Source organism: Ambystoma mexicanum, chromosome 2q, assembly GCF_040938575.1.
Source record: "Ambystoma mexicanum isolate Mex_15411 chromosome 2q, UKY_AmexF1_1, whole genome shotgun sequence".
NCBI classification, from domain to species: Eukaryota; Metazoa; Chordata; class Amphibia; order Caudata; family Ambystomatidae; genus Ambystoma; species Ambystoma mexicanum.
In genome coordinates, this window is record NC_090924.1 from 422,474,496 (window position 1) to 422,501,997 (window position 27,502).

The 27,502-nt window shown below is 44.9% G+C and overlaps 1 protein-coding gene across 1 annotated transcript in view; it reads left to right on the forward strand.

The window, feature by feature from the left end:
• LOC138568747 (olfactory receptor 5F1-like) overlaps positions 1 to 27,502 on the forward strand; it is a 169,469-nt gene that overhangs the window by 53,289 nt on the left and 88,678 nt on the right. Inside the window, exons 3-4 of the mRNA XM_069646532.1 lie at positions 24,388 to 24,453; positions 24,666 to 24,768. Of these exons, the coding sequence (XP_069502633.1) occupies positions 24,388 to 24,453; positions 24,666 to 24,768 (169 nt within the window). The remainder of the gene's footprint in view (positions 1 to 24,387; positions 24,454 to 24,665; positions 24,769 to 27,502) is intronic.

The following is a 27,502-nucleotide window of genomic DNA, read 5'->3' on the forward strand; positions in this document are numbered from 1 at the left end:
CGCTGCCAATTGGCGCAGCCCAGTGTAGAATGCATCATTGGATTCCGTGGGCCCCTGTGCCACCTGTCATAGCTGGAATTGTTCGTAGTCAATATTGACCATTGGAGCAAAGCAGTTGGACAGCGCCCTCTCTGCAGCTCGATACGACCCATTACCTGGAGACATCACGCTGTACAGCTTGTGGATCTCACTCCTCCCGCCCCGTGCGCCACTGCTGAGATGATCGCTAATTCCGAAGTTCAGCTATGCCAAATGGAACTCCCTGCCTCCAGAGCTTCAACTTATAGAAAATCATGCAATCTTTATGCACAACTTGAAAACCCTAGTAAGTAGTCAACTGATATGTTGTGGAGGGTTTCCCCAGTTAGCGCTTAGAAGCTTGTCCCATTCATTCTGCGCTTCACAAGAATGTTACCATGCCATACTTTTTTTCTAGACACAGACTACAAACTCCACATGTTTCTTTCCCACAGACGTATTTTCTGAGTATCCTCTCATGCCTTCAGTCAATTCAGGGCTACTGGGATGATGTAATTCTGCAGTCGCAGCTTACTTCGGGATCTGGATAGGAAATGGAAACGTATTTCAAGACCTATAGGGCCATATTCTCAATTGTTTGGCGCAAGGAAGGAGATGTGCTAGTGCATCTCCTCACTTGCACCAAAAAAAGGAGAATCCCAATTCACGGAAGTGCATCTGAGTGGGGGCATCTTAGATGCATGTATTCAGATGCCAGCTTTTACCCTTTGCACATTTGTGAAAAAAACAGTCGTTTTAGGATATTTATAAGCGTATTTAGAATTAAAAAAAGGGACGCCCCTTTTAATGTCCTGAAATGAGGGTCCTACCCCTGCGCATTTCGAGCCTGTAATGACTTTCTGTTGAAGTGTGACAGCCAGGGCTCAAGTCGAGGGAACACCCGGGTGGACGGCGTCTGCCCACTTTTTTCAGAGGACGGATGAATTATCCCCTCTGTTTTAAATGAATATAAAAAGTGCTAATTCCACTTTATAATACAGCACCATGTCGAGGAATTGAACCCGGGTCACATGGCTGTGAGACAAGAAACTTAACCATGAGACCACAAGAATCTCTGAGCTGGGTTTTATGAAACACTCATATTGAACTTCGACTGTACAGGTCACGATTTCTTAAACATTTTAAGATCTAAAAGGTGGCCACCTTTACTAGTCATTTTTTATGAAATCATGCTCTCTTGGGAAATGCTTATTGGTCCTTTGGACTTTCTTGAGTTGGGAGAGCTATCTTATAATGAAATATGCAAATGTCTTTCAATTTACGTTCACTGCCTGTGACGTCACTCCCCACTGTAAACACCAGTCACCCCAATTTTTTTTAGGACTTGAGCCCTGACAGCCTAGGTTTAAACTACGCCTGTCACACCAACATGTGCATCCCCAAAGAGGGGTGAACATTTGTTTTTTAGGTCATTTGAATGAAATGTACCCTTAAACAGCCTGTCTCTGTGAAATGTGCTTGCAGCAACCATTTGCTTGCTATGAGCCTGTCAGAGATTAGTATCGGGAGCGTGCTCCTGACACTAATGTATGCAAAGAGGCGGGACAGTGCATCTTTGCCATTGCCCAGCCCCTGCAGAAATGCTTCTGAATAAGGTGATCTGAGCATTTCTGAAAATGTTGCAAATTAAATGAGCGAATTCTTTGTGCTCATTTCATATGCGCTATTTTATGAACATCTGGCCCAATGAATTATCTACCTCCTTAACCTTCAACTGTTAATGCAACTATGGCATCACACCATTCATGAAAATGCTGAGCAGAACTCCCCTCATGACTGGTTAAGACTCCTAAAAATTCAAGTATTACACTATCACCACACTATTGAAAAGATTCTAACCCTGGGCAAACAGTAGCTTGATCACTGGCCTTGGTTTCATGGCAAAGATCACTAAACTGGCGATAGCCAAGCAACTTCCACTTCTCTTCAAACAAAGAAGTGCAACTTTCTGAGCAACCAAAACATTGGTCTTGCAGTGAGATATTCTTTTTTGCATACATTAACTTATGAACCAATACAAAGTTTGAGAAGTCACTTAGTTGGTATATTATTATCTAAGCATAAATACATGAACCTGTGAACTGATAAAAGTATACTATCTGTGAAATATGGACAAAGGATCCACAACAGTGCAAACCAAAATACTTTTCTTCCCAAATTCCTATCTATTTTCAAGAGAGAATAGGTACAGAAATACAAAGAGATGCTCACCTCCAAGCATCAGGCATGCCATGCCCTTTCAAATTCATTGATCGGTTTAGGGTCTCTCAGTGCCATTTACCGCGAAACACCTCTCGACTACAGGACTGAAATGTCTCTGACTGACTCCCATCAGAGATGGAGGTCTTCTGTTCATCCATGGGATCTCAGAAAAGATGAAGATCGCATGTTGGTTCCTTCTGCCAACAATATCAGCAAAATGCTTTCTGCTATTTTCCCCTACTCTACAGGATCCTGTAGCCTTTGCTGCTTCTGCACCATTTCTGTCATCAGAGAGGTCCTCACCCACACTACAATAGCTTCTATGGAAGAGTTGAATCAAGATGATGGCCAAGCTACAAAGAGCACAAAACCACACGTTCAGCTTGATTAGACCTCCAGAAGCAGAGCCATAACGTTCTGTGACCAGCTCCTGCTTCAGCAGACATCTGCACCCGGCCAGATCCACACTTTTGGTGTTACATCACTCCATGTTCAAAGCGCAATGGTATGGAACTCTGTCAATCTGCCACTCCTCCTCAAAACTCACTGTATGCAGTATCCTTGGCCAATCACTTGACAGATGTGTGGCAGCTTCTAGATGGCAGCTCATTCTATCACAATTGCTGATGTCATGGTTGGGTGAGGTGCATTTGTGCATTGCCAAATATAGACATCATTACAACAAAGTGCAGCTGCATTTAGGACAGGTTAAAAATAATCTTCCATTCTGTTATGCCTTCAAGTTCGAGTGCTGGCACAAAAATAATGTGCCCAAGTGTAGCTAAAACTTTGGGGCACATGACTTACTAGCGCCTTCATCCTAAAATTAGAACCTGTGAATACAGTCTGTGCCAAACGAGATCTTTATTATCTTTTTACATATGTAATCGAAAGGTGTCATCCAATCATTGCAGCATGTCTTCCATGCTAAGATTTTTCAAATAAAAGACATGATGAAAATCAAAATCTGAGGCATACATGAAAAATATTAATATGTATATATCAAATTCTTTTTTTTCTTTTTTATTTGTCAAGGTGCATGTGTTAAAATACATAAATCTTTAACACCAAACCATAAAATAAACTTATTTCCATTCCAACCAATATCATCACAATTATGAACATAAAAATCATCATGTAGAATGTTCTCATAAAACCTAAAATTAGACAATATTTAGAAATTATAGAAACATTTCTCAAAATGTAGCAGTCATTCTAATTATAAAACTCATACCATTAAAACCTTACCAAAATACACGCTATCAAGTTTCATCTAGATATGATAGGCGGCAAAAGTAAGAACCATTACATTTCCTGAATAGAGAAAGGCCCAAAATTGATCCATTTGTAAAATTATCAAATTAGTAACACATTTCCCACAGGCTTTATTTTTGTGCAGGCAGTCAATAGTTGTCTTATTGTCTCTACCTTTAGGCCACAAATTTACATAATCTATGATCATAAGGAATCTTAGCCCATGCACCTAAACAAACATTAGTAGATAGCTGGGCAGCAAAACGCAGTCTAATAAGGAAATGCCAGACTTTAAGATCTCGAATTTGATCTACATACTGAAAAGGCTTATTTATAAAAAAACAAACTTGTCGTACATACTCTTTATAGGACGTTTTGGCTACTAACCACTTTATGTTGTTAATTCTATCCCAATTTGAAGTCTTTAATTTTAGCTCTTTGATAGCCAGACAATAATTTAAAGAATTAGTCACCAAGAGACAGATCGCCTCATGGAACAACCTTATTTCTTCTAATCATTCATCCAGGTGAGCAGCAATAGCATCTTCTCCTAGCCTATTCGTAAAGTTGGAAGAAAGAGAGCCCCCATTACATATTGCTTCAATTGGGGTAGATTTTGATAAACCCAGAGTAGAACACCATAATTTGCCCTATAAAGCTTTCAACCACCTTGTTTGTTTTTCTAAAAGATTTCTAGACCATATAATGCACACAGGACTATGCTGGAATTATAAATCTTTAGAGGGCCCTTAATAGAAAATCCCTCACTATTGGCAACAAAAGTCTTAATCACACTGAATTTTCTTTGGGTTTTAACCATCACCGCCTTTGCCAATATCTTTGCATTCAAGGAATCTGAAATGGGAACACCTACGTATACATATTGTCTGACTACTTTAATTGCCATATTATCTATTTTTCAGACAAAATCTGAATAGTTTTTCCTCCTAGAATTGACAACGATAATTTTTGTTTTCCTTACATTAATTGTCAAAACATTAACCAAGCAGTATTTCTGTAAAGTGCAAAGCCTACGATGAAGTCCAGCGGGTGTTTGATCCAAAAGGATTTGCATCTATTAGTAGTTTTGGCCTCACTACATTAAAAGAAAAAACAGCTTCAGGGTGCCGAAAAGGTTGGGGGTGGGGAAGAGGAGATGGAAGTGGACACAGGGAACAGAGTAAAAAGGAAGTAGGAATGGTGTGAGGGGTTGTGGTGTAGAACATTATCAGGGAGCACATGGGCCAACCATACCGAAGGTTCAACTACTCTAGGTAGAGACAAGTCAGGGGAAAGCAGCTTCTTCGTGATGGAAGAGGGGGAAAGTGAAGCACAGTGAAGCCAAGGAGTTCTGCTCATAGCGCCGGTGTTGAGTGTGGGGCATGGAGTAGCTCTTCCGAATGATCATTACTACTACTGAGACAATCCCAGCTTGGGAGTCCAGGGGAGGGATATTCATGGGTGCAGCCAGGGGATGACAAGCAGACAGAGGGGTAGGAAACCTCCTCGCTCGGGACACAGTCTGTGCATCTGATGTGGTACATCAAGGTTAGGCCCTGAAAAGCCATAACAAGGAGGAAAGTCTTAAACTATTTATTGAAGCAGAGATGGTTTCCCAGTGCTCTTAAGGATGTCACCCCCTCGTTCCACATTTTTGTAGTGACCACACTGGGTCGGATCCTTCAGTTGTGTAGACAGTATTTGGGTCCTGCAAATGCTCAATTTTAGGGATTAGGTGTGTCTTGGTTTCTTGCACCAGCTTATCTCTGGGATTATATCTGCATGGCATTGTTCTGGAATGTTCAGTGCAGCAAGCATGGAGTTGTCATAGCAATTCTAGGTTCAATTGTCATCCAAGGGAGGTTGCTTTTAATGTCTTTTCAAACCAAGGATCCCTCATACTGCACTGTTAAGTGCTTCAGGGTTCAGGGTTATTTTCAGCAGTCCCATTGCATTGGTTCATTTTCAGCAGGCCTTCCAGCTTGTTTTTAACTTTTAGAAAATTGAGGCTTCTTCATTGTCAGAACACACGTTAATGTGCACCTTTCTTCACAAGTGAATGCTCTGGGCTTTGAAAGGCAGCTTAGTGTTGAAAATGCTAGTGAAAAAATATGACTTCAGACAGATTCACACTGAAGAGCATTACGTTGGATGGACTCGAAGGGGCGGATTGAATATTTGCCTCGGGGATTACGGAGCAGGAAGCTGTAGTCATCCAAGCATGGATCGGAAGAAGGTACCCTCAAATGTCCTCTGTATTGCCATGTAGTTTGCCAAGTTGGAGGTTCATTTACGAATCATCACCATATAATTGTAATGGGCATTCAAAAGATACGAGCAGTGAACCCTGGAGTTTCATTCACAATAAACAACCAACGGGAAAAAGGTGCTCCTTGGGAAACCAGGAGGATTGGCTATGGGATTTGCACCTGATTAAAACCTAGAAACATCGTTCTTTGAAGAATGAAGCGATCCATGACGGGCCTGTTCCTATGTTTAAAAAAAATGAAAAAGGCTTTGCTGTCAGCAACTCAAACAGGAAATGAACAGCTCTCTGACTTCTATGAGTGGGTCTTAACAGAAAGCTGTCATGAGTAGAAAAAAAAGAGATGGCGTTCATTTCAAATAAGTAAATGTAGATTTCTGTGGCATGTAACATTCTCTCTTTTTTTCACAAGAGGTGCAGAGAACTTGATGAGCAGTAGATTGAAACCTTTTTCATGTCTCAAATTGTGACAAAAATCATGTATTGCTACTGAAAAATATATCATATGTTGAATGTATTAAGCATCTTTCTTGAATTATTCCTCTATAGTTTCTAACGTAATTATAATTGTGTTATGCATGATAGTATCAAATCACTGCCCAAATAAAAGAAGCATTGGCACAGCCTTTACTGTCAATTTATAGGTATGAATCAGCATCCATGAAGATTGGGCTGTGAGTCCCTCCTGGTGGATTAAGTATATCAAACATGTTGTTTGAGCTGATGAGGCACGAGCTCTTCTGCATACCATCCTGCAAGGGAGGAATGACTTGGATATCTCTCGCATGGCCTCATCAATAATGTTAAAAAAAACAACTTCAAACGCCAATTACCAGGGGGCATAACACATGTTCAAAAGAGGGGTACAACTCTTAATAATCAATTTACTATGGTACTAAAGGTAGGAGTGTACCATTTCCGAAATAGAATACATCCATACATGACGGATGAGACCATGGGGAGGAGGGCATTCACTGCGGCAAGAAGAACATATTATGCCATACCAAGACGGCACAATTTTACCATCCGTGTCCATAACATCCTGCCCCTGAACATCAACACTCTGGTTATAACTCACGCAATGAGGATCTGATGGCATGAAGGTCTTATGGCCATTTCTGGATGAGAAAGATGTGAGCAGTGTTCAGGCCTTACCATGTAGCTCTTGGGCAACTGAAGCAGCAGCTCTACTCCCTGCTTTCCTGTACGTGTCACGCCGGATAACAGAGCTTAGGTTCCATTCATATCACACCCCTCCAGGCAAGTGAAGCTTCCAGGAATGAAATGTAGAAATACAGCATGCAGATCCATAAGTGGGTTTAGGAGGGTGCTTGTTTCAGCATAAGAGCATGGACATCTCATGCACCACATCACATTTGATTTGTTCAGTGTCCCCGCCCTTACAAGCTCTCCATGCAGCCCTTAATTCTTTGTCTTCTTTTGCACCATTTCGCCACTGACCAGCATTACACTCCCCAGTGAGAAGAAGGAATGGAGGGAGAAAGAGTCGCACAGAAGCTCTACTGAGTCCTTTTCTGCCAGTTGAGCAAAAGCAGCTAATGATGTTAAATTTCATAAGGTCTGCTTTCAGCTACTTGATTATCTTAGCCTCCCACTTACCAGGCTCAGGGTTGCTCTAGTCCATTGAGGACAATTTCCTACCAATGACCTATTACAGTGCTGTTGATGCCGTTTCTTGTTGTCATGTTCCTTTACCCACCTATTTAAATCATGATTTTCCTCATTTACCATGACATTGGCGGCAGGAGGAACTGGCTGCTGTCACTCGGACAGACCTTTGCCAGAACTGCCTCTTCTATCAGGTCATCTGTGCTAGTCTGGGACTGAAGAAACAAACTGCTTCTTTGCAGCCAAATGTCCCCCACCACTGATCTTTTAAACATGTTCTCTTTCATCGATACAAATGTTCCTCAATTTGAAGTTGGGAGGTCATCAAGGCTGAAATTCAGTGATACATATCCTTATTTGGCACAGAATCAGTCTTGAACTCGGTGCTGGATGGACTGGTGCACCTGGTGGATCAGGGGGGTGTCAGAGCAGTTTTGATGTTGGATCTTTCAGCTGTTTTTGACACGGTTGACCATCCCACCCTGATCTCCTGCCTTTCTGCTGCTGGTCTGTCTGGCCAAGTGCTTGACTGGTTAGTGGCCTTTCTGGCCAATTGTTCCCAGTAAGTTTATCTTCCCCCTTTTCGTTCTAGTCCTGTTTCACTTATTTGTGGTGTCCCTCAGGGTTCTGCGCTGTCCCCCATCCTGTTTAATGTCTATATTAGGCCTCTCCTGCTCCTCATTCTGTCTCATGGGTTTCATTGCTACTCATAGGCGGTCGACACTCAAGTCCTGGTTCCTCTTGATCTTACTCAATCTGATACAGCAATCCAGTTTAGAAAGTGCCTTGAGGATCTGGGGGCAAGGATGAGAACGAACTGGTTAAAGCTTAATGGCAGCAAAACCGAGGTCTTGGTCGTTGGGACTCTTTGTCCATTGCCATGGATGAGCAGGTTGCAGTGGTTTGTAAAACTGGGCATTTCAAGCTCCGTATGTTTCAGAAGGTCCTCCTTTTTTTCCCTGCAAAGTGTCAGACTCTGGTTGTGCCTGTGCTGGTTCTGAGCGGGCTGGATTATTGTAATTCATTGTATCTAGCACAACCTCGTTATAAGATAAACCGACTTCAGCTACTTCAAAATGCTGCTGCTAGATCCATTCTTCGCCCACCTTTTGGAGTCCATAGGTCCCCATTGCTGAGACAGCTCCATTGGCTCCCCATTGAAAACCACTTTCTTTTTAAGTCCATGTGCATTGTACATCATGCCTTTTTTGGCCTGGGGGCAGAGTATCTGCAGGAGAAATTTGTGCAGTATGTTCCTACTCGCGCCTTGCGCTCTCGATCTGCTCTCCTTGTGGCGGTCCCTCGGACCAGACTCTTATGGATGGGTGGCTGTGCTTTCTCAGTGGCAGCTGCTAAAGCCTGGAATGACCTTCCTCTCGACCTATGCGGGACTGTTGATCATTTTACCTTCCACCGGCTGTTGAAACCCATATTATTTAAGACTTCAATAAAACATGAAAATCCCCTTTCACGCTACCAGCGCAAAATGCCTTTGGGCGTAAATGCGCTCAATAAGTTCAGTTAACATAAGATAACATAACCTATTTATTGGACATGTTTGCTCATTGGCGGTGAGTGTTTATTCAATATGCAGCCTCTCGTGCTACTTGCATGCTTAGACCAGATTATCCTGCAGCAGCATCATCTCAGTGAGCACCGCCTTCCACAAAATAACTTTATCACTCTGAAGTAGATGAAGGATTCCCTCACCTAGCTGAGATTTGAGCTATTTACTGCAGAGGACAGCAAACGATGACTGCGTGCAAAAGCACTAAGGAGACTCCATCAATACTGGGTTTCAACGTCATACAAACACTCATCACTCCTCATTTGAAATTAATTTTCAATGATACTGTTAGGGTTCAGTTCGGTCCTAGAGGGTTCTGATTACTTTTCCACCCATGAAGAAAGGTGTTTCCACTTAGGGCTTTTTCTTATGGCCCCCTTCACTTGTTTGTTTCTCAGACTGTACATAAAAGGGTTCAGCATCGGGATGACGATAGTATAGATCACCATCACCACTTTGTTTTTGTTGAGTGAGTAGGTAGAAGTGGGACGGATATAGGTGAAAAGAGTAGTTCAATACAAGGTGATGACAGTGCGGTGGAAGGAGCAGGTCGAAAATGCATGGTGCCTTCCCTCACTGGACCTGATCTTCAAGATGGCCGCGATGATGCGGAAACAAGAGACCACAATAGACACAATGCAGATTAACACCAGAATAGAAACCTCAGCAAAGAGCATAAGTTCATTGGCTGACGTGTCAGAGCAAGATAGCTTTAGCATTGGTGGGATGTCACAGAAGACACTCTGCATTCCATTTGAATTGCAGAAAGTGAGGAGAGCTACCTACAGAGTGTTCAAGAAGGAGTTTAGGAGACCGGCCACCCAAGAAGTGCCCACCAAAGGGACACCAGCTTTTCTGCTCATCACTATTAAATAGTGCAAAGGGTTGCATATGGCAATGTATCTGTCAAAAGACATCACTTCTAGCAGAAAGCTTTCTATACCCACAAACGTAGAAAAGAAGTACAGCTGAGAGATGCAATTTCTAAAGGAAATGTGTTGTGGGGTGAAATAAAAAACTGATATGCAGGTAAGGGATGTGAACTTCTTTACTAAGTTCCAGTGACAAGGTATATACATCAGTTAAGTCCAAGGGTAAGTAAGTAGGAAGGTGCACAGGAGACATCCACCGGCCTCCTCTCTCACCGGCTGCTTCATTCCAACTGACCTTCATGCAGCCTATAGGGGCATTCACACCACAACATACCATAGGCATAACATTCCATCAGTCATTCTCTCATGCAAGCATTCATGCAGCACCAATGCAGGGAACAAAAGACACAACAAAATGTTACTCTTGTCTGAGAAAGCATGGATCAGATAATTTGGGACGGTGACTATTGTTAGCAGATGTTGGGCAGATGTCCACCAATGACAGATTTCCAATGAAAAAATAAACAGGGGTTTGAAGATGTATATTGATAATAATCATTGGGATGATGGTGCTATTCCCTAACAGCCCTACTGAGAACATCAGGAGGAAGATGGTGAAGAGAGCAGGCTGAAGTTCTGGGGTGTCAGACAGTCCCAGGAGAACCAACTGTGTCACATTGGTCTAGTTGTCACCTTCCATTTCTAGCCCAGGCAACTCTAGGAGAAATAAGACATTAATCATGGTAATAATTTATATAAAAAAAACTCCATGTAGATAGATGCTAAATATTGTTATGCCTCCTATTTCAAACTTAAATTGCTTTCTAATTCAGGCAAATGTTCCACTACAAAATAAAAAGGGAAGCATATATTTTTAAGAAAAGACATATAAATTGCTGCATAATATTGGTGGGCAGGCAACACAAATATACCCCCACCGTACTCTGAGGAAGTAACCTAGACATAATATAAAATAGATGTATGCAGCCATTATGTGTGAGCATGTAGAATGAGGATGTTAGCCTTTGATAGGGAAGATGGTAAACTATCAAGGATGGGGATGCCGTTGAGTTGAGACTGCTCCTCAGCCTGGGGTTCCTTGACAAGGTCAAAGATCTGACCCTGTCATGAAGGGCTGGGGATCCCTATTGACTTGGGGGAGGATTCCTACCAGGGTACTTACAGTGACAGTCCTGCACCAGAGACGGGTTGAGGGAGTTGGGAGGGCCCAAGTCTCTGTCCCTTCGACATGTGCCTCGTTAAAAAGTATGAAGTACCATGTTTGCTTGCTCCATACTTGCTGTACAACATGCTGACCAGTGTTCTCTCTCCCTCTTGTTATGTAGGACCACTGATACCAGGATTCTTTACAGCGAAGATCCAATTAGATGGCTTACCAATAAAAGAGGCAGCAACTAATGGAGAGGCAGTGGATCATAGCTAGAACCAGACTGTCAATTCAGACGCTCCAGACCACCCGCAAATAAACTTCAAATAATTACTTTGATCACAGTGAGACACCATTACAGAACCCTGGTGGACTCACATTCCAAAAGGGGCACAGGGCTTACAAGCAACTTTTATGGTTTCTGCTGTATGTAACCTGGCCTTGGTGGAGAGGAAGTCAGCTACTGGCCCTGGTAACCAGCTGAGGCAGACAGCCACCTTGCATGCACTCTCACACCCAAGCACCACTTTCATTAACCAATACCTCACCTTGCACAAACTTTCTGCAATCCCCCCTCCACACTCTGCTTTCTCTGCCTGGTCTCTTGGTCTGCCGTCTCCTACCTTGACCTCACCTGAACAACCCACACTGCCTTGGCCTCCCTACCGTCCTTTATCCTCACCTGTCTACTTTCCATTGGCTGTGACCATTGTGGAGCTCATGCGTGCCTGGGTTAGGGAGGGCAAAGCCCACAGGAGACAAGAGAGGGATGGCACTTAATGAGCCCCTTCTCAAACATTTAAATAAAAACCCTTGAACCATCTTCAAGAGTTGGTGTGTTCTTGAGGTGATCTCTGACAGGATCCCCCCAATTCTTGAACCCCAAAAGGGTGAACAGCTGTTCCTCCCCATTTAGGTAAATGAGGTGGGGGAGCCTGTTCTTGCCAGTGTATACCTGAATAATGGGAAAAGCTTCATCAGCAAAGCATTATTCAGGAAACTCCCAAAAGATCAGACCATTACCACATTTAAGTTGATTGATAAGTGGAAAATGGGCCTGGAAGCTATAAATTCCAAACATCTCCTGCCTAGCAGGTACATGCTAAAACTGTCCATTGGCGACAAAAGCATAGAACATAATTGTCGGGTTGTAAGAGATGTCCCCTCTGCATTTTACTTATGCAGTGACATTCTCAATCAATTCGCAATTAATTTGGACCTAATCAATTACAAAACCTGGTCCCGACTGGGGGTTAGTGCCATAGGCTTTGACAACACTGAGAAAGCATTTAGGTCAGCTTAATTCCTGCTGTATGCAGTTGAAGTTCAAACGGGAGAAGAGGTCACCATCCCAGGACTGGTACGACAATTCACAATTCACCTAAAAACTAAGTGAGGACAGAACCCCCAAAACCAGGATGCTTATATAAATTTGAATTATCACCTCCAACAGCAAGGGTTGTTTTTGAACCTAACATCACTAGTTGACCTAGAACACAACACCATTCGAATATTGGTGGATAGCAGCGACCCTAGGAGTATCACTGTGGGCGCAGACACCTAGGGCATGAGATCATGGGACAGATTCCAAATGACTGTTACAATTGTGACTACGATATCCCTCTGGAAAAGATTTTCACCCGGCAAGGGGGGAATTTCTTGGTGTATCTTCCTGCCCTTATGGTGGGGAAGAGTTAACCTGTGACATCAGGAAGGATGAGGTGGTATGTCAGGTCAACAGTGACTGCCTGCCCTCCTTGAAGCCTCATGTCAAGGCCAACACCATAACAAGAGATCTCTCCACTCAACTGGAGCATACCACAGAAATTGCAAAACCTGAGGTATTTCCAGGCTGCAGGCAGATGGTTGAGGATTGAATAAACCTCATTGATGCCTGTGAGACTGAGGAGCAAAAGCAGAAGCTGAAACAGGTGTTTTGGGAATTTAAAGAAATCTTTGCCGTGAACTCGTACGACAGTGGTCGCACCGAGATACACTCAACCACCATACCGAGGGACCCTCGGATGGCTCCCATATTTGTGAAGCAATACCGGTTGATTCTCGCATCAATGGAGTCACTCACAGATATTATAAAGAATTTAGAATCCTGTGGGATAATTTGTCCGGTCCACAGTACCTTTAATAACCCGGTACTGGGGATACTCAGACCCAATGGCCAATGGAGACTTTGCGCAGACCTTAGGGAGTTAAACAAATGGCCCCACATGTCGAGATGGCCTCTTCCCTACATCGATCAGGGACTGGCTCAGATCCAAGGGTGAAAGGTCTATCCCTCCATTGACCTGACCAAAGATTACATGACAGTACCCATGAGTAGGGAAGTCCAGTACAAGCTTGCCTTTACCTTTGGGGGCAGCAATACATGTGGACCCAAACCCCCTTTGGATACATAAACTCTGGCAATGAATTTAACATCTTTCTGCATAAGGCTATGCCCAACTTGGACAAAATGGGAAACCTAGCCTATGTAGATGATTTATTAATCAAAACCTCAACTATGGAGGAACACATAGCTGAAATACACCATGTTCTGATCCAGTTGCAGAAAGCCGGACCAAAAATGTCCTTCCTAAAAGGCACAGTGGAGTAGGACCCGCGTGAACTTCCTAGGGCATGAAATCACCCCTGAGGGTCTCAGTCCCCAGGTGAAAAAGGTGGAAGCCTTATTGAAATTGAAACACCCTATGACTCTGTGTTAATTAAGAAGCCTTCTTGGACTTACTAATTATAATAGAAAGTTCATAGAGGACTATGCAGAGGTCACACGACCCTTGGTCCAGTTACTAAAGGTGGGGTCCAGAACAATCTGAGGCAGTGAAACAACTCAAGAGAAGCCTTTCCCAAGCACCTTGTTTGGCATACCCCATAAAAACAACTAGTTTTTCTTGAAGACAGGGTTCTCAAATACTTGCTTAACAGCAGTATTACACCAGAAGCATGACATGGTGAACAAAGTCATCTTGTATGCGAGCAGGACTTTCTCTTCTGTGGAGGAAAAATGTAACGATTGTGAAAAGGCACTACTGGCAACGGTGTGGGCATTGAAAAATTACCGCCCGTTCATCCAGGAGGAGCACATCATTGTCAGGACTCCTCACTAGCCCTTGCAATATCTCCAAAGTGACCTAACATGAGTAATTCCAGAATCACTTCCTAGATTCTGTCAATGCAAGGCTTTCCTGTGGAGGTCAGATATGGCCAAAACAAGAAGAGTCCCGTTGAGCAAGGTTTGGCTGACTTGCATGAATTTGCTCAAGAAAACTGTCTCAAGGACGAAAGTCTAAAAACCAAAGACAACATGGAGGCATACCTTACTTCCCCTCACAAAGTCTATGAGGAAGACACATGTCAGTGGATACCCACAGTTTATGTGGATGGGTGCTCCTACCATGTTGATAATCAAAGGGAAAAGGAACTGGTAGCGGGCGTTGGGAAAGCCTGGGTGAATGATGCCCCAGAGCCCTCTTCTGGGTACAAGATCAATCCCTGAAGTAGTCAGGTGGCAGAGGTGATGTTGGTTCATCAAGCCCTCCTCACAGCCATGCAACACCAACTCCAAGATCTGATCATAATCACTGATTCAGATTATGTCAGCAATGGGTTCTTGGAGCACCTTATTAATTGGTAAGATCGAGGCATGATGTGTCCAAATAACAAACCACTCAAACATGGGAAAATAATCCAATCCATTGATGATCTAGTCACCTCTAAGGAGATGACTATTTACTGGAAAAAGATCAAAGGTCACTCCAGAATAAAAGGACTAGACAAAACTGAAAATGACTTGGCTGACCAGTTGGCCAAAATCAGAGCCATCCACAGGGATCTCATAGAAACTGAATCCCTGCTGGGGGAAATCCAGGTAGCTGCTGTCACCAGGTCCCAAACACATGCCTAAAATGAACTCTCAACTGCCCAATGGAGTAAGGAAACCCCAGATGCTGATTTGATTACGGCACAAAAAAGGGGATCCAATTATTGGGAAATGTTATCAACAGATTGAAGACCCCGTGAATTTTTTACTAACCGAATCCAATTAAATTGGGAAAGAGGATCTCTGGGTGTTGATGAAGTTTTCCAAAATGTTCCGAATCCAAGACAGTTTGTTGGTACGGAGATACATCTCTGGATGTGACCAGTCGGTGGTACCTACCTCATTCCGAAGCCTGATTTTAAGTCATACCCATGATGCAGCCACAGCCGGTCATAGGGGGTTTCATACAACTTTGGAAATCTTGTGAGAGTTTGCATACTGGCCATACATGGGTCAGGACCTCAACCAATACTTAAAGGGGTGTCTTGTGTGTGCTCAGTTTCAGCCAAGTTCCCTCACACACAGAGCTCCCCTACAGAAAAGGGGAATGACACTGCTTTGGTTGGATTTGCAAGTAGATTTCATCAGGCCCGTGATTCGCTCCTCTAGAGGAAACAAGTACATGTTGATGATGACATGCTTGTTTACCAAGTGGGAGGAATGTCTCTTGGCCCCAAATTGCAAAGCAGAAACAGTTGCTGTCCTAATGATCAATCACATATTCTCACATTTTGGCCTTCCCCAAAGGATTACATCAGACGGAGGAAGTCATTTTACCAGTGAGGTGATGACAAAGATGTGGGAGATACTCAGGGTAAAGAGAAAACTCCACATTACCCACTGCCAAGCCTCGAGTGGGGGAGTTCAGAGGTACAATAAAATGATTGTGGGCATCCTAAAGATGTTTGTGGCAGACTCTGGGCCTAGTTGGGACATCCGATTACCACTTGTCCTGATGGCCATCAGGTCTACATCATCTTCTGTGACAAAAATGTCACCATTCAAACTCATGACTGGATGAAAAATTGCGCTACCTCAACATCTGCTCTACAGAACTCAAGGGCAGACCATGATCAACGCGTTCACAACCCATGATTACATTGAGAATTTGTGAAAACACCTTCAGCATGCTTTTGCGTACGCTCAGCGAAGTCTAGAAAAATCGGCATAGGGGATGAAAACCCACTATGACTTAAATACCATGAAGAAAGAGTAGTAGGAGACAGGGTCTGCGTGTACAATATTCAAAGGAAGCAGACCAAAGAGCAGAAGTTCCTCCTCTCCTGGTGAAGTGCCTATGACATTGTAGACAAAATCTCACCTGTCACCTGTAAGATCTGCATTCCTAAAGGAGAACACATTGAAGAGAAATGGGTTCACATCAATCAGTTGAAGAGCTGTCATGCCAGGCAGAACTTGTGACTGATTGAGGAACCCAGTGAGGGTAGAGCCCAGGAATCATCCGAAGAATAAAGGTAAAAGAATTGGAACACAGATGAAGAAAATCATACATTTACAGGGAGTAGAAACACTTATACTCATTTTGAAGTTATTTTAAACAATAAGTGTAATGTTCTCAAATTGTATCATCAAATGTAATGTGTCTCTTTTTGTTTTGTTGTCACTTTTCACGTCCCAACCGAGGAAAATAGTATTGTATAAAATACTTAAACTCTCCTTTTTTCTTGGCAGATTAAATAACTCCTTGCCTCTACAGGCCAGAGGTGGAGCCGCCGGAACGGGAAAGGCCCAGGGACAAAATCCTAACGGAAAAGATCCAAAAAGAATGGAGTGCAGACCGGTGCACCACTCCATCAGGACCAGGAAAAGAGCAGGCACACTCTAAAACATATCCCTGGGGCAAACCCAGGCCACCATGAAATGGACACCCCACTCTCTCCTTGCTCTTCTCTCTGCATAAGAAATCAAATAATCAGGAGGGGGAATTTGTGGGGTTAAATAACTCCAGATACCATAATTAAAAGGCCAGAGTCATTGGGGGACATACCCCTAAGTAAAAGGCCTTCCCTGAAATAATGTGGAATATAAGGCCTATGGAATCAGAGCAGAAAGGAGAGAAAGTAGGCCTAAAAATCTGAAGATACTAAAAGAGGCAAACTGCCTTTCCCAAAGAAACTAAAAGACACGTGGAAGTCACACTGTGTCAAATCCATGATGAGCTGCACTGACCTTCTCAGAAACAGCAGTGCCCAGCATCTTAAGTGAAATGCCAAGATTGTGTTTCAAGCAGCTGCAGTGAAATGGAGTTCATTTCAGATGCACAATAAATAAAATATAATTTTGTTTTTCTCCAAAGTGACAATCTGCAAAGCAAAATGTTCACCAAAGCCAATAAACGTGTGATTATGATGCTCACATTTTTAAAAGCTGTATGCAGGGGACAACTTTGTAGTGACAATTATATATGCAGAAACTGTGTGCCTTCTAAGAGTTTATTTCAAAGTGAAATGTGAGTTAAAAGGAAATTAGTGGCTGAGTTTGAAAGGCCGTGTGCTGCTTGGCAGTTTTTTTTTCAAGATGTGAAACTGTATTCCAGGGTGCCTGTTGTCCTGGAGACTGAAGTCTGCAACTTCAAACCTCAGTGCCATCCCGTAAAAATACAACCTTAAATTCTTTTTAGATCAAATTTTCAGTGGGAGACCAGATAAGGAGGTCTGTTCTGCCAAACGTCTGACCACCAGGTCAGCAGCATCAATAAAAGTGCATTAGCTTAGTCATTAGCCCTTGGAATGGGTAGGCTAATCTAAACACAGACACCTCTGCTGATGTCATGTGCTCCAGGAGGCTGGGGGCCTAGCCAGATGAGGAGTGAGATTGCACATTGACTACAATGGGAGAAATGTTTTTTATCGTGTCAAATTGACAATATTTATCGCACAATAGTCGTAGGATTTCTGGAAAGATGACAATTAACCCCTTCTGGTCATCCCAAATTTATTTTTTAGATAAACACAACTAAAGTTATTCATGAAAATGTGATGTGGCCCTTCTTGTGTTTACCAGTGATGCAAAAAATTGATGTTGCATGTGAAAGATGATCAATGTAACGCTTACCTGTGACTCCGCGGCAGCGTAATGCCTTCTCAGCCAGAGGATCTATTTGGGCACTTTTTGATTCTTTTTCTGTGAAAATGACAAATATAACATAGAACTACTGTAATTTCTATTTTGCTGGGAAAAAACTGTATAGCAGTGTGCTTTTGATAATCCCTCCCTTCTCACCTGTGTTTATGTTTTGTGGAACTCTCCATCCTGTATTCTACAGGGGCGTGTTGGTGTCACGACCGCTGGGCACTGGCGGCTGTGGGAGAGGTGGAAGCGAGGCCGCCATTGATTTCTGCCGCCACGTTTTCTCCTTGACAGTATTATCGGTCTAGTCTTTTTCAACATGGCCGCTGCCTATGCGTATTACTTCCACACGCTAGGCAGATCGGCGCGTTGCAACTTCGGATTTCCCTCTGTTGCTCTCGCTCCCTTATTGTTTTCTCCTTGGCGGTGCTCCGTCCTTGCTGTGTTGGGGCTCCCTGGCCCTAGTTGCTCTTTCCCTTGTGCTCTTTCTCTTCCAGCCTTCCCAGTGTTTCTCTTCCCAGTTGGTATCCGATTTCTCCCCCTTTCCTGGCTGTCTCTTTCTCGGCTCCTTTCTCTTATTCAGCTGGTCCCTCGTGTACTCTCTCTCTACCTTGGATATATTTCGGATTGCGCTCCCCGAGTTTCCCTGTTATCTGGTTCCTGCCTGCTCAAGTACTCCAGAGGGGTTTTTATGCCATTCGGGCTTTTCCCCTCACTCCGTTGTTAGTCCGTCGCGGAGGGGGGTCACCGTGCCTCCTGTTATCGGAGCCGCGGTGGCTTCCTTTCGAGGCCGACCTTACCTTCTACAGAAGAAGAGTCTTCCCACTCTCCACGCCAGAAGAAAGAAGTTTAATTCAAGCTCAGGTGAGGAGGAAAGGGAACGGGAGTACGACCGGTGTCCTACTGATGAGGAAGACTTTATTGAACAATCTGATAAATCAGTTAGTCCGCCAGCCCATATTGACAGATTGCAACGCCAAAATATTGAGATGGCAACCCCACAACAACTCCAGGAACTCGTCGCTGCCGTACAAGGTTTGAGTCAGGAGGTTCAGACTTTAAAGGCAGACAATGCCGCCCTTCAACTAAGGGTTGCTGCTCGAGAACAGCTTACTGCCGATCTTCCACCCCTACCCTTGGTATCAGGCAAATTTGATGGCACCGAGAGGAAAGTAAAGGAATTCCTTGATGCTTGTGATATTCACTTTGCTTTCCGAAGAGGCACCTTTTCCACAGACCATACCAAGGTAGGGTTCATGATAACCCATATGACGGGTAATGCCTTAGCATGGGCCACTCCGTTGGTATCTCGATCTGACCCAGTGCTTCAAGATTATTCGGCTTTCAAAGACCTTCTCAAACAGACTTTTCTTCATACGGAAACAGCCTTTTTAGCCAGTGAAGACCTCCTTGACGTGCGTCAAGGAAATTCAGACTTGCTTTCCTATCTGTCCGCTTTCAAACGAATAGCAGCGGAGGCTGGTTGGCAAGAAGAAGCACAGTATACCATATTCCGGAGGGGTTTGCGGGAGGACTTAAAGGACGAACTAGCCAGAATTCCCCGCCCAGACTCTTTCTCCGATCTCATCAAGGCGATAATTAGGATCGATTATCGCATGACCGAAAGAAAGAACGAGAAGAAGAAGACTCGTCCTCCCGGATTTTCCCTTGAAGCCCACACGTCGACCTCCTCACCTGTTACTCGTCCTCCTTCCAGAGACGAACCAATGCAGATTGGTACCACCCGAGCCCCTTTGACAGCGGAAGAAAAGAAGAGAAGGCGAGAAGGCAATCTGTATCTTTATTGTGGTTCGACAAGACACCTTTTGAGGGACTGTCCTGACGTACCCCCGAGGAGGCCGGGAAACGAACGCCCTCGGTAGTCGGTGGAACAGATTATCGAGGGGCGTCAGCTGGTTCCTATGCTACACTTTCTGTGACCTCTGCCAAAACCTCCGAAGACCATCGATTGATGGTAATTGCCGTTCAGCTCCAGTTCAGAGGACAACAGATAGAGACACAAGCCCTGCTTGACTGTGGAGCTGCCGGTAATTTTCTAGACACTGTGTGGGCTGACAAGGTGGGCCTTCTCCGATTACCAAAGAAGGAAGACCAGAAGGTAGAAGGAGTGGATGGTACTCCTTTATGCTCCGGGCCCATAACCCACACCACTGAGGAAGTCCAGGTATCTATTCAACTACATTCTGAGTTCCTTAAGTTCGATATCATTAGGGCCGCCCATTTTCCTGTGATATTGGGAATCGGTTGGCTCCGCAGACACAACCCAACAATAAATTGGACAGACAACCTGCTGAGCTTTCACTCTTCTTTTTGTAAAGAAAGGTGTCTGCCGGAACCTATGTTTGAAAAGGTAAAGACTATGATGTGCTACTGAGAATAACTCCATCCACAATTTACCCAGGATATTCGAGGAATTTGCTGACATCTTTAAGGAACAACAACCTTCGGTACTCCCCCCCCATCGGCCGGAAGATTGTAATATAGACCTCATACCTCAGGCCTTGGTTCCTTTTGGAAGAATGTACCCCCTATCCTTGGCTGAAAAGGCAGTTCTCCGGCGCTACCTGGATGACAATCTTGCTAACGGATTGATCCGACCATCAAGATCCCCAGCAGGTGCTTCGTTATTCTTTATACCTAAGAGAGACACAAGGGAGTTGAGACCTTGTATTGATTACAGAGGTCTAAATCAAGTCACGATCAAGGACAGATATCCCATGCCCATAATCTCGGAGATACTTGAAGCCGTGCAGGGATCGGTAATGTTTACGAAGCTCGATCTTCGGAATGCATACCACTTGCTTCGGGTTAGATCCGGTGATGAATGGAAGACTGCTTTCCGCACTCCATACGGGCTTTTCGAGTACCGCGTGATGCCATTTGGACTGGTAAATGCTCCCTCTATTTTCCAGAGGTTTATGGATCGCATATTTTCCGATCTATTAGGGATCAACACAGTAGTATACCTTGATGACATCTTGATATTTTCCCGGAAGAAAGAAGAGCATTTTTCCCAGGTATTGGAGGTGTTACACCGGCTCCGTATACATCATCTATTGGTCAAACCAGAGAAATGTGCTTTCGCTAAATCATCCATACCCTATTTATGGTTTATTCTCTCTGAAAAAGGTATAACCATGGATCCCGAGAAGGTGGAAGCCATTCTCTCATGGCCATCTCCTTCCTCTGTAAAGGACATCCAGAGGTTTTTAGGTCTGGCAAACTTTTATCGGAAATTTGTTCCGGGGTTTTCAAGACTTATCTTGCCCATCACTTCTCTACTTAAGAAATCCTCTAAACCTTTTCTTTGGAATGAAGCAGCTGAAGACAGCTTTACCAGTCTCAAAGGAAAATTCTGCACGGCTCCCATTCTTCGGCAACCAGATCAATTGAAACCTTTCATTATGGAGACCGATGCTTCTGCTGCTGCAGTAGGTGCCGTTCTTCTCCAAATCAACCACGGAATGGAACATCCGATAGCCTATTTTTCCAAGACCTTAACAACCAGTCAACAAAACTACTCAGTCATCGAGAAAGAGCTACTGGCTATGAAATTGGCTTGTCTGGAATGGAGACACTTACTTCAAGGAAGTATGCACCCGTTTCAGATACGTACTGATCATAAAAACCTGCAGATTTTGAGGCAACAGGAATGCTATAACACCCGACAAGCCAGATGGGCACACTTCTTTGCTCAGTTTCATTTCACCATCACGTATATTCCAGGCTCTCAAAACCAAGTGGCTGACGCGTTGTCTCGAAGAAACGAAGTACACCAGTCAGATCAGAAAGAACTCATGTTTCCCCGTACTAAGATCGTTCTGGTGGTATCATCTTTTCTGGAAGAGGTTAAGGGGGCTTATACTCCTTTAGAAGGTCCCACTCCCACTCTAAGAAATTTACCTGTCGAGGAAAAGGATGGACTGTATTTCAACCAAGGAAGACTAATCCTACCCACACATGACCTTCAAGTACGAGCTCTTAAGTGGTGTCACGACTCAAAGGTTGCGGGTCATCGCGGCCTGCGCGGTACTCTTGAACTGCTCCAAAGAACCTTCTTTTGGCCCAAGATGCGAGCAGACACTCAGGCTTATATTCAAAAATGTTTGACTTGTTTACTTAACAGGTATTCCACCCAGAAATCGTTGGGGTTACTTCAATCCAGCCCGATTCCTCCAGGTCCTTGGATTAACATTTCTACGGACTTTATCGTCGACTTACCTAAATCCCAAGGGTGTACATGCATTATGGTAACAGTCGATACCTATTCAAAACTGGCGCATTTCTCCCCACTGTCTGGCATACCTTCTGCTTCACTCACTGCTGAAGTCTTTCTTAAAGACATATTCAGATTGCATGGACTCCCGCAAAAGATTGTATCCGATCGTGGCAGCCAGTACACCTCTAAGTTTTGGTCAGCTTTATGCAAACTTTTGGGTATTGAGAGGGCTCTTTCTTCTGGATTCCATCCTCAGACTAATGGCCAAACTGAGAGGTTAAACGGAACCCTTGAACAATATCTGAGATGTTTCGTAAACCAGTCTCAAGACAATTGGGTTTCTCTTCTCCCTACTGCCGAGTTCTCGTACAACAATGCTATGCATGCTTCTTTAGGTATGAGCCCTTTTTATTGTACTTATGGATATAACCCCAGATCTATTATACCCACTTTCTGGAAGGAAACTCCTATCCCGTCGATTGAGTCGAGTTTGGCACAGCTGAGAGAAGCTCACTTATCTGCCAAACAGAGTCTTAAAGAGGCAAGCATTCAATACAAAGACCAAGCAGATCGCCACCGGAGACAGGTACCGATGTGGGAGAAAGGTACGAAGGTTATGCTGTCTACTAAGTTTCTACCCCGATGGGTCAGGCCTTCCAAGTTGTCTCCCCGGTATATTGGACCTTTTACCATCCTGACCAAGATCAACCCAGTGGCTTACCGCCTCAAGTTACCTAAGTCACTCAGCCGTGTTCATCCGACTTTTCATTCTTCACAGCTCCGCTCTTATGTGGCTGATGAGAGAAGGCAGAGAGTTCCCAGACTTCGCATTCCGCCCGACCCTAACTCTGAAGTATACGACGTCTCCCACATCAGGGATTCCCGTTACCATAAGGGACGCCTGGAATATCTTATACACTGGAAGGGCTTCCCTTCGTCCGAGGATTCCTGGGAACCCCGATCTTATGTTAACGCACCCCGTTTGCTACACCGGTTCCACAACCTACATCCCGGCAAACCCGGGGGGAATCGCCATAGAGGGGGGCATACTGTCACGACCGCTGGGCACTGGCGGCTGTGGGAGAGGTGGAAGCGAGGCCGCCATTGATTTGTGCCGCCACGTTTTCTCCTTGACAGTATTATCGGTCTAGTCTTTTTCAACATGGCCGCTGCCTATGCGTATTACTTCCACACGCTAGGCAGATCGGCGCGTTGCAACTTCGGATTTCCCTCTGTTGCTCTCGATCCCTTATTGTTTTCTCCTTGGCGGTGCTCCGCCCTTGCTGTGTTGGGGCTCCCTGGCCCTAGTTGCTCTTTCCCTTGTGCTCTTTCTCTTCCAGCCTTCCCAGTGTTTCTCTTCCCAGTTGGTATCCGATTTCTCCCCCTTTCCTGGCTGTCTCTTTCTCGGCTCCTTTCTCTTATTCAGCTGGTCCCTCGTGTACTCTCTCTCTACCTTGGATATATTTCGGATTGCGCTCCCCGAGTTTCCCTGTTATCTGGTTCCTGCCTGCTCAAGTACTCCAGAGGGGTTTTTATGCCATTCGGGCTTTTCCCCTCACTCCGTTGTTAGTCCGTCGCGGAGGGGGGTCACCGCGCCTCCTGTTATCGGAGCCGCGGTGGCTTCCTTTCTAGGCCGACCTTACCTTCTACAGAAGAAGAGTCTTCCCACTCTCCACGCCAGAAGAAAGAAGTTTAATTCAAGCTCAGGTGAGGAGGAAAGGGAACGGGAGTACGACCGGTGTCCTACTGATGAGGAAGACTTTATTGAACAATCTGATAAATCAGTTAGTCCGCCAGCCCATATTGACAGTTGGTATGAAAACTTTTAACTTGAAAGGCTGCAGTGTTCAAATGATTCTTGTCAGAATAATGTCCTTCCTTTTCTAGAGTTCTCTTGGGTATTTGGTGAACAAATATTATAGTTCTTTAGATTCTGAGCAGTCCCTACATTGGAGAGATCTCTCTTTCTAATATTTTCCCATTTAACTTGCAGGTTCTTGGTTCTCAGAAAAGGTCAATGGCTGCGGAATGGTTGCACTATACTCGTTTTGAAGAAACATTGAAGAAACATAATTTCGTCTTACTGAGTAATTGCAGCCTTCAGAGACAAGCGCAGTAAACTAAGTGAAGAAAAACTTGCTGGAACTTCAGGTAAGCAACGTATGTAAAACTTCTTTCTTATTTCTATAAATTCATTCATTAATGAAAATAACTTTTGTTTGCAGGTTTTCGGAAAGCTGTGGATGAAATACCTTTGGACGATGCAAAGTCTGCTGAGGAAACTTCAGAATGTAGGCACTGCGACCGCGAACGAAGACTGCTTCGAAGAAGAAGCTATAGCTGTGAATGAACTTCTGACAGAAGATGCAGAGACTACGAAATAAACAGCTGACGGAAGAAACGCTTCGGAAATACTTCGGTTTGGTAAGTCTTCTCAAAAACAATGGAGTTCTGTTGATTCTATGTGGAAACTAATGTCTCTGAACTTTCTTTTCTTTGACAGGTTCTGCCAGGAGATCGCCCGTAGCGTTACCCGATGTCAGCGGAGAAGACGCGAAGCGAGCGCTGCAGCGGAGACAGGACTTAAGTAGCTCCGTCTGCTATAGGTATAGTATGTGCTGTAAATTAACAATGGGCTTGGCGGTGGCCATGTTGAGTGTATGAAAAACAATGTAAGCACTATGTGAACCTATGGGTGCAATGCTATGAATGAGACAAATGACATTTGTGCCAGGCTTGTAGCCACTTTTGACCCACTGACTGATGTGAATTACCTTACTTCCCTGGTATGCCTGAACGGGAACTGTGCTCCTTTACTGGGATCATGACAATCAGTATGGCACCCATAAAGGGCCATGTTTTTCAATGATATGACTCCAGAGTAAATGAAGAAAAACTGTAGCTCTGCACCGCAATGACATACAAACTTCTGAGTAGTGCCATTTGATCCGCAGTAAAATATAGGTGTGTAAAATGTATTCGTACATGTAAAGTTTGGAAGTTAAGGGTACTTGCAAGGTAGTAAGATTTTATGTGCAAAAACCAGACCGAGCCCACTCTTCGGAGTGAGATGATGAAGTGTTCTCCTCCCATAGTGTCCCAAAGCACTCCCACTTTCCCTGGTCCTATCAGCACACAGGTGGGTGTGGGGTACTGGAGCATTAACCAATCCCTTCTGCGGGAAGTATGACAAGTTTGTGATGTCATCTGCACTATAACTGTCACGATCCCTCATCATGTGGTCCCCAAGGCACTCCCCCATCCCCCGTCTCGCTCTTCCCTTTCTTCCCCCCTTCTCCGGGACTCACGTGGACTCTCACACGCCTTGCGAGCGCACCCGCGCCTGGTCCGTAACAGGACAGCTGTCAGGCTACGGCCATTTCTTCATTGGCAATTACCTTGGCGCCTAGGATCGCGAAGGGCTAGCATTGAGCTTCCGCGTCGCGGGACTATAAGGTCACGTGACGCTCTTGCCCGATCACGTGACTCAGCCGCGCATCACGTGATCAGAAGCGCGAGTACTTAAACCCGGAGACCCAGGTACTCGTTGCTTCACAGCTGTGCTCTGCATCCTGTTTGGCGTTACGTACCTTTGGATCACCTTTGGATCGCTCACGGAATCGACCTGGCTTGCTCTACTGGACTTTTCTTGGATCTACCCCTTTGGATTTGTTTGCATAGCGATATCCGGCTCTGGACCACGGACTGTTATTGGACTGCCTCCTGGATCTCCCTCTTGCACCTTGGCTCTTTGGACTTCTTGCCTCATAGCTCCACAGCTCCTGCTAACAGGCGAACAACTGAGAACTACTCCTCTTGGGGTACTTCAGTCCACGTGGGTCCCGGACCTCTCCACTAGGTTCACTACCTCTTCCTTGACCCTGATTGGTAAGACCTTTCCATCTTCCTAAACACTGTGGTTACTGTTTCTTGCTTGGTACTTAATCCGCATTTTCTTGCAGCAGCGTGTCCCGGACTTGAACATCTTCGCCTGTGGCCTCAATGGTTGCACAGAGAGTGGCTTTAGGTTCTCTCTGTGCGGCATTTGGGGACGGAGGCCTCTTCTGCCTACACGACACTCAAGTCTCAACAGACTGTGAAGCCTATTGTCATGTAGGCAATGGAGGGGAACGCTGAAGACCCCATGACTGCTATAGTCCAAGCCATTACAGTGCTACGAGCCGATATGGCAGCAGCCAACACGGCTATCCATAAACGTCTCGACAACATACAAAGTGTCAGACACCCTTTAACCCCAGATTCAGAATTCGGAGACACACCCCCTGTTTCCCAACCCGTTCCACCTCCGATTCTCCCACCTCAGAACCCCGTTCCCGCGGTACTACCTACTCCGTTCCCGTTGGCAGCCCCTGAGAGATACCATGGGGATCCCAAGAAATTCAGGACCTTCCTAAACCAATGCAAGTTGCATTTCCTGTGCCGACCTCAGGCTTTCCCAGATTCCACCACGAAAGCAGCGTTCACCCTTTCCCATTTGGCTGGGATGGCCGCTGCATGGGCCAAACCCTTGTTGGAGAACGACAACCCGGCCTTATATGACTTTGATCTCCTCGTCACCGAGATGTCCAGGGTTTTTGATACTAGACACAAGGTCCAGTCTCGAGATCTGGAACTTCTGGATTTGTGTCAGGGTAGGGGTTCCCTCATTGAATACATAACCCGTTTTAACCAGCTCTCCGCTGAAACTTCCTGGCCCGAGGTCAAGAAGGCAGTAGTCTTCTATAGGGGTCTCAGTAATCCCATGAAGGACGCCTTATCAGTAGTACCCTCATTACCCACTGCATTCCAGGATCTGGTTGACTTGTCACTCCAGGTGGATGCACGTAGGTCCGAAAGAAGGGCGGAAGCAGGTTTCGCTCAGACCTCCACACCTCACACGGCAGTTCCTTCCTCTGACTCCTCTCAAGAACCCATGCAGATCGGGGCATCAGGAGCCTGACATCTCCCCTAGAAAGGGAACGTAGGAGGGTGAATAACGCCTGCTACTATTGTGGCACCTTAGGTCACTTTGTTAAGGAATGCCCACGCCGTCCCAAACTCAAGCCACAGGGTTTTCAGATAGCTCGATCATAGTACCGGGGACGGGATCGAGCTATACCACGCACACCCCGAACCCAACACCCTCTTTCGGGCGTATCCGGCCCTTTCATGTACAAGCCACTCTACAGCCCACAGCGTCCGTGTCGCATCCTGTTACTCTGATAATCGACTCAGGGGCAACGGGTAACTTCATCGACATTTCCTTGGCCCGTTTATTAAATCTGCCCCTCTTGACCAAGACCAGGCCTGAACCAGTACAGGCTGTAGATGGCTCTTCTT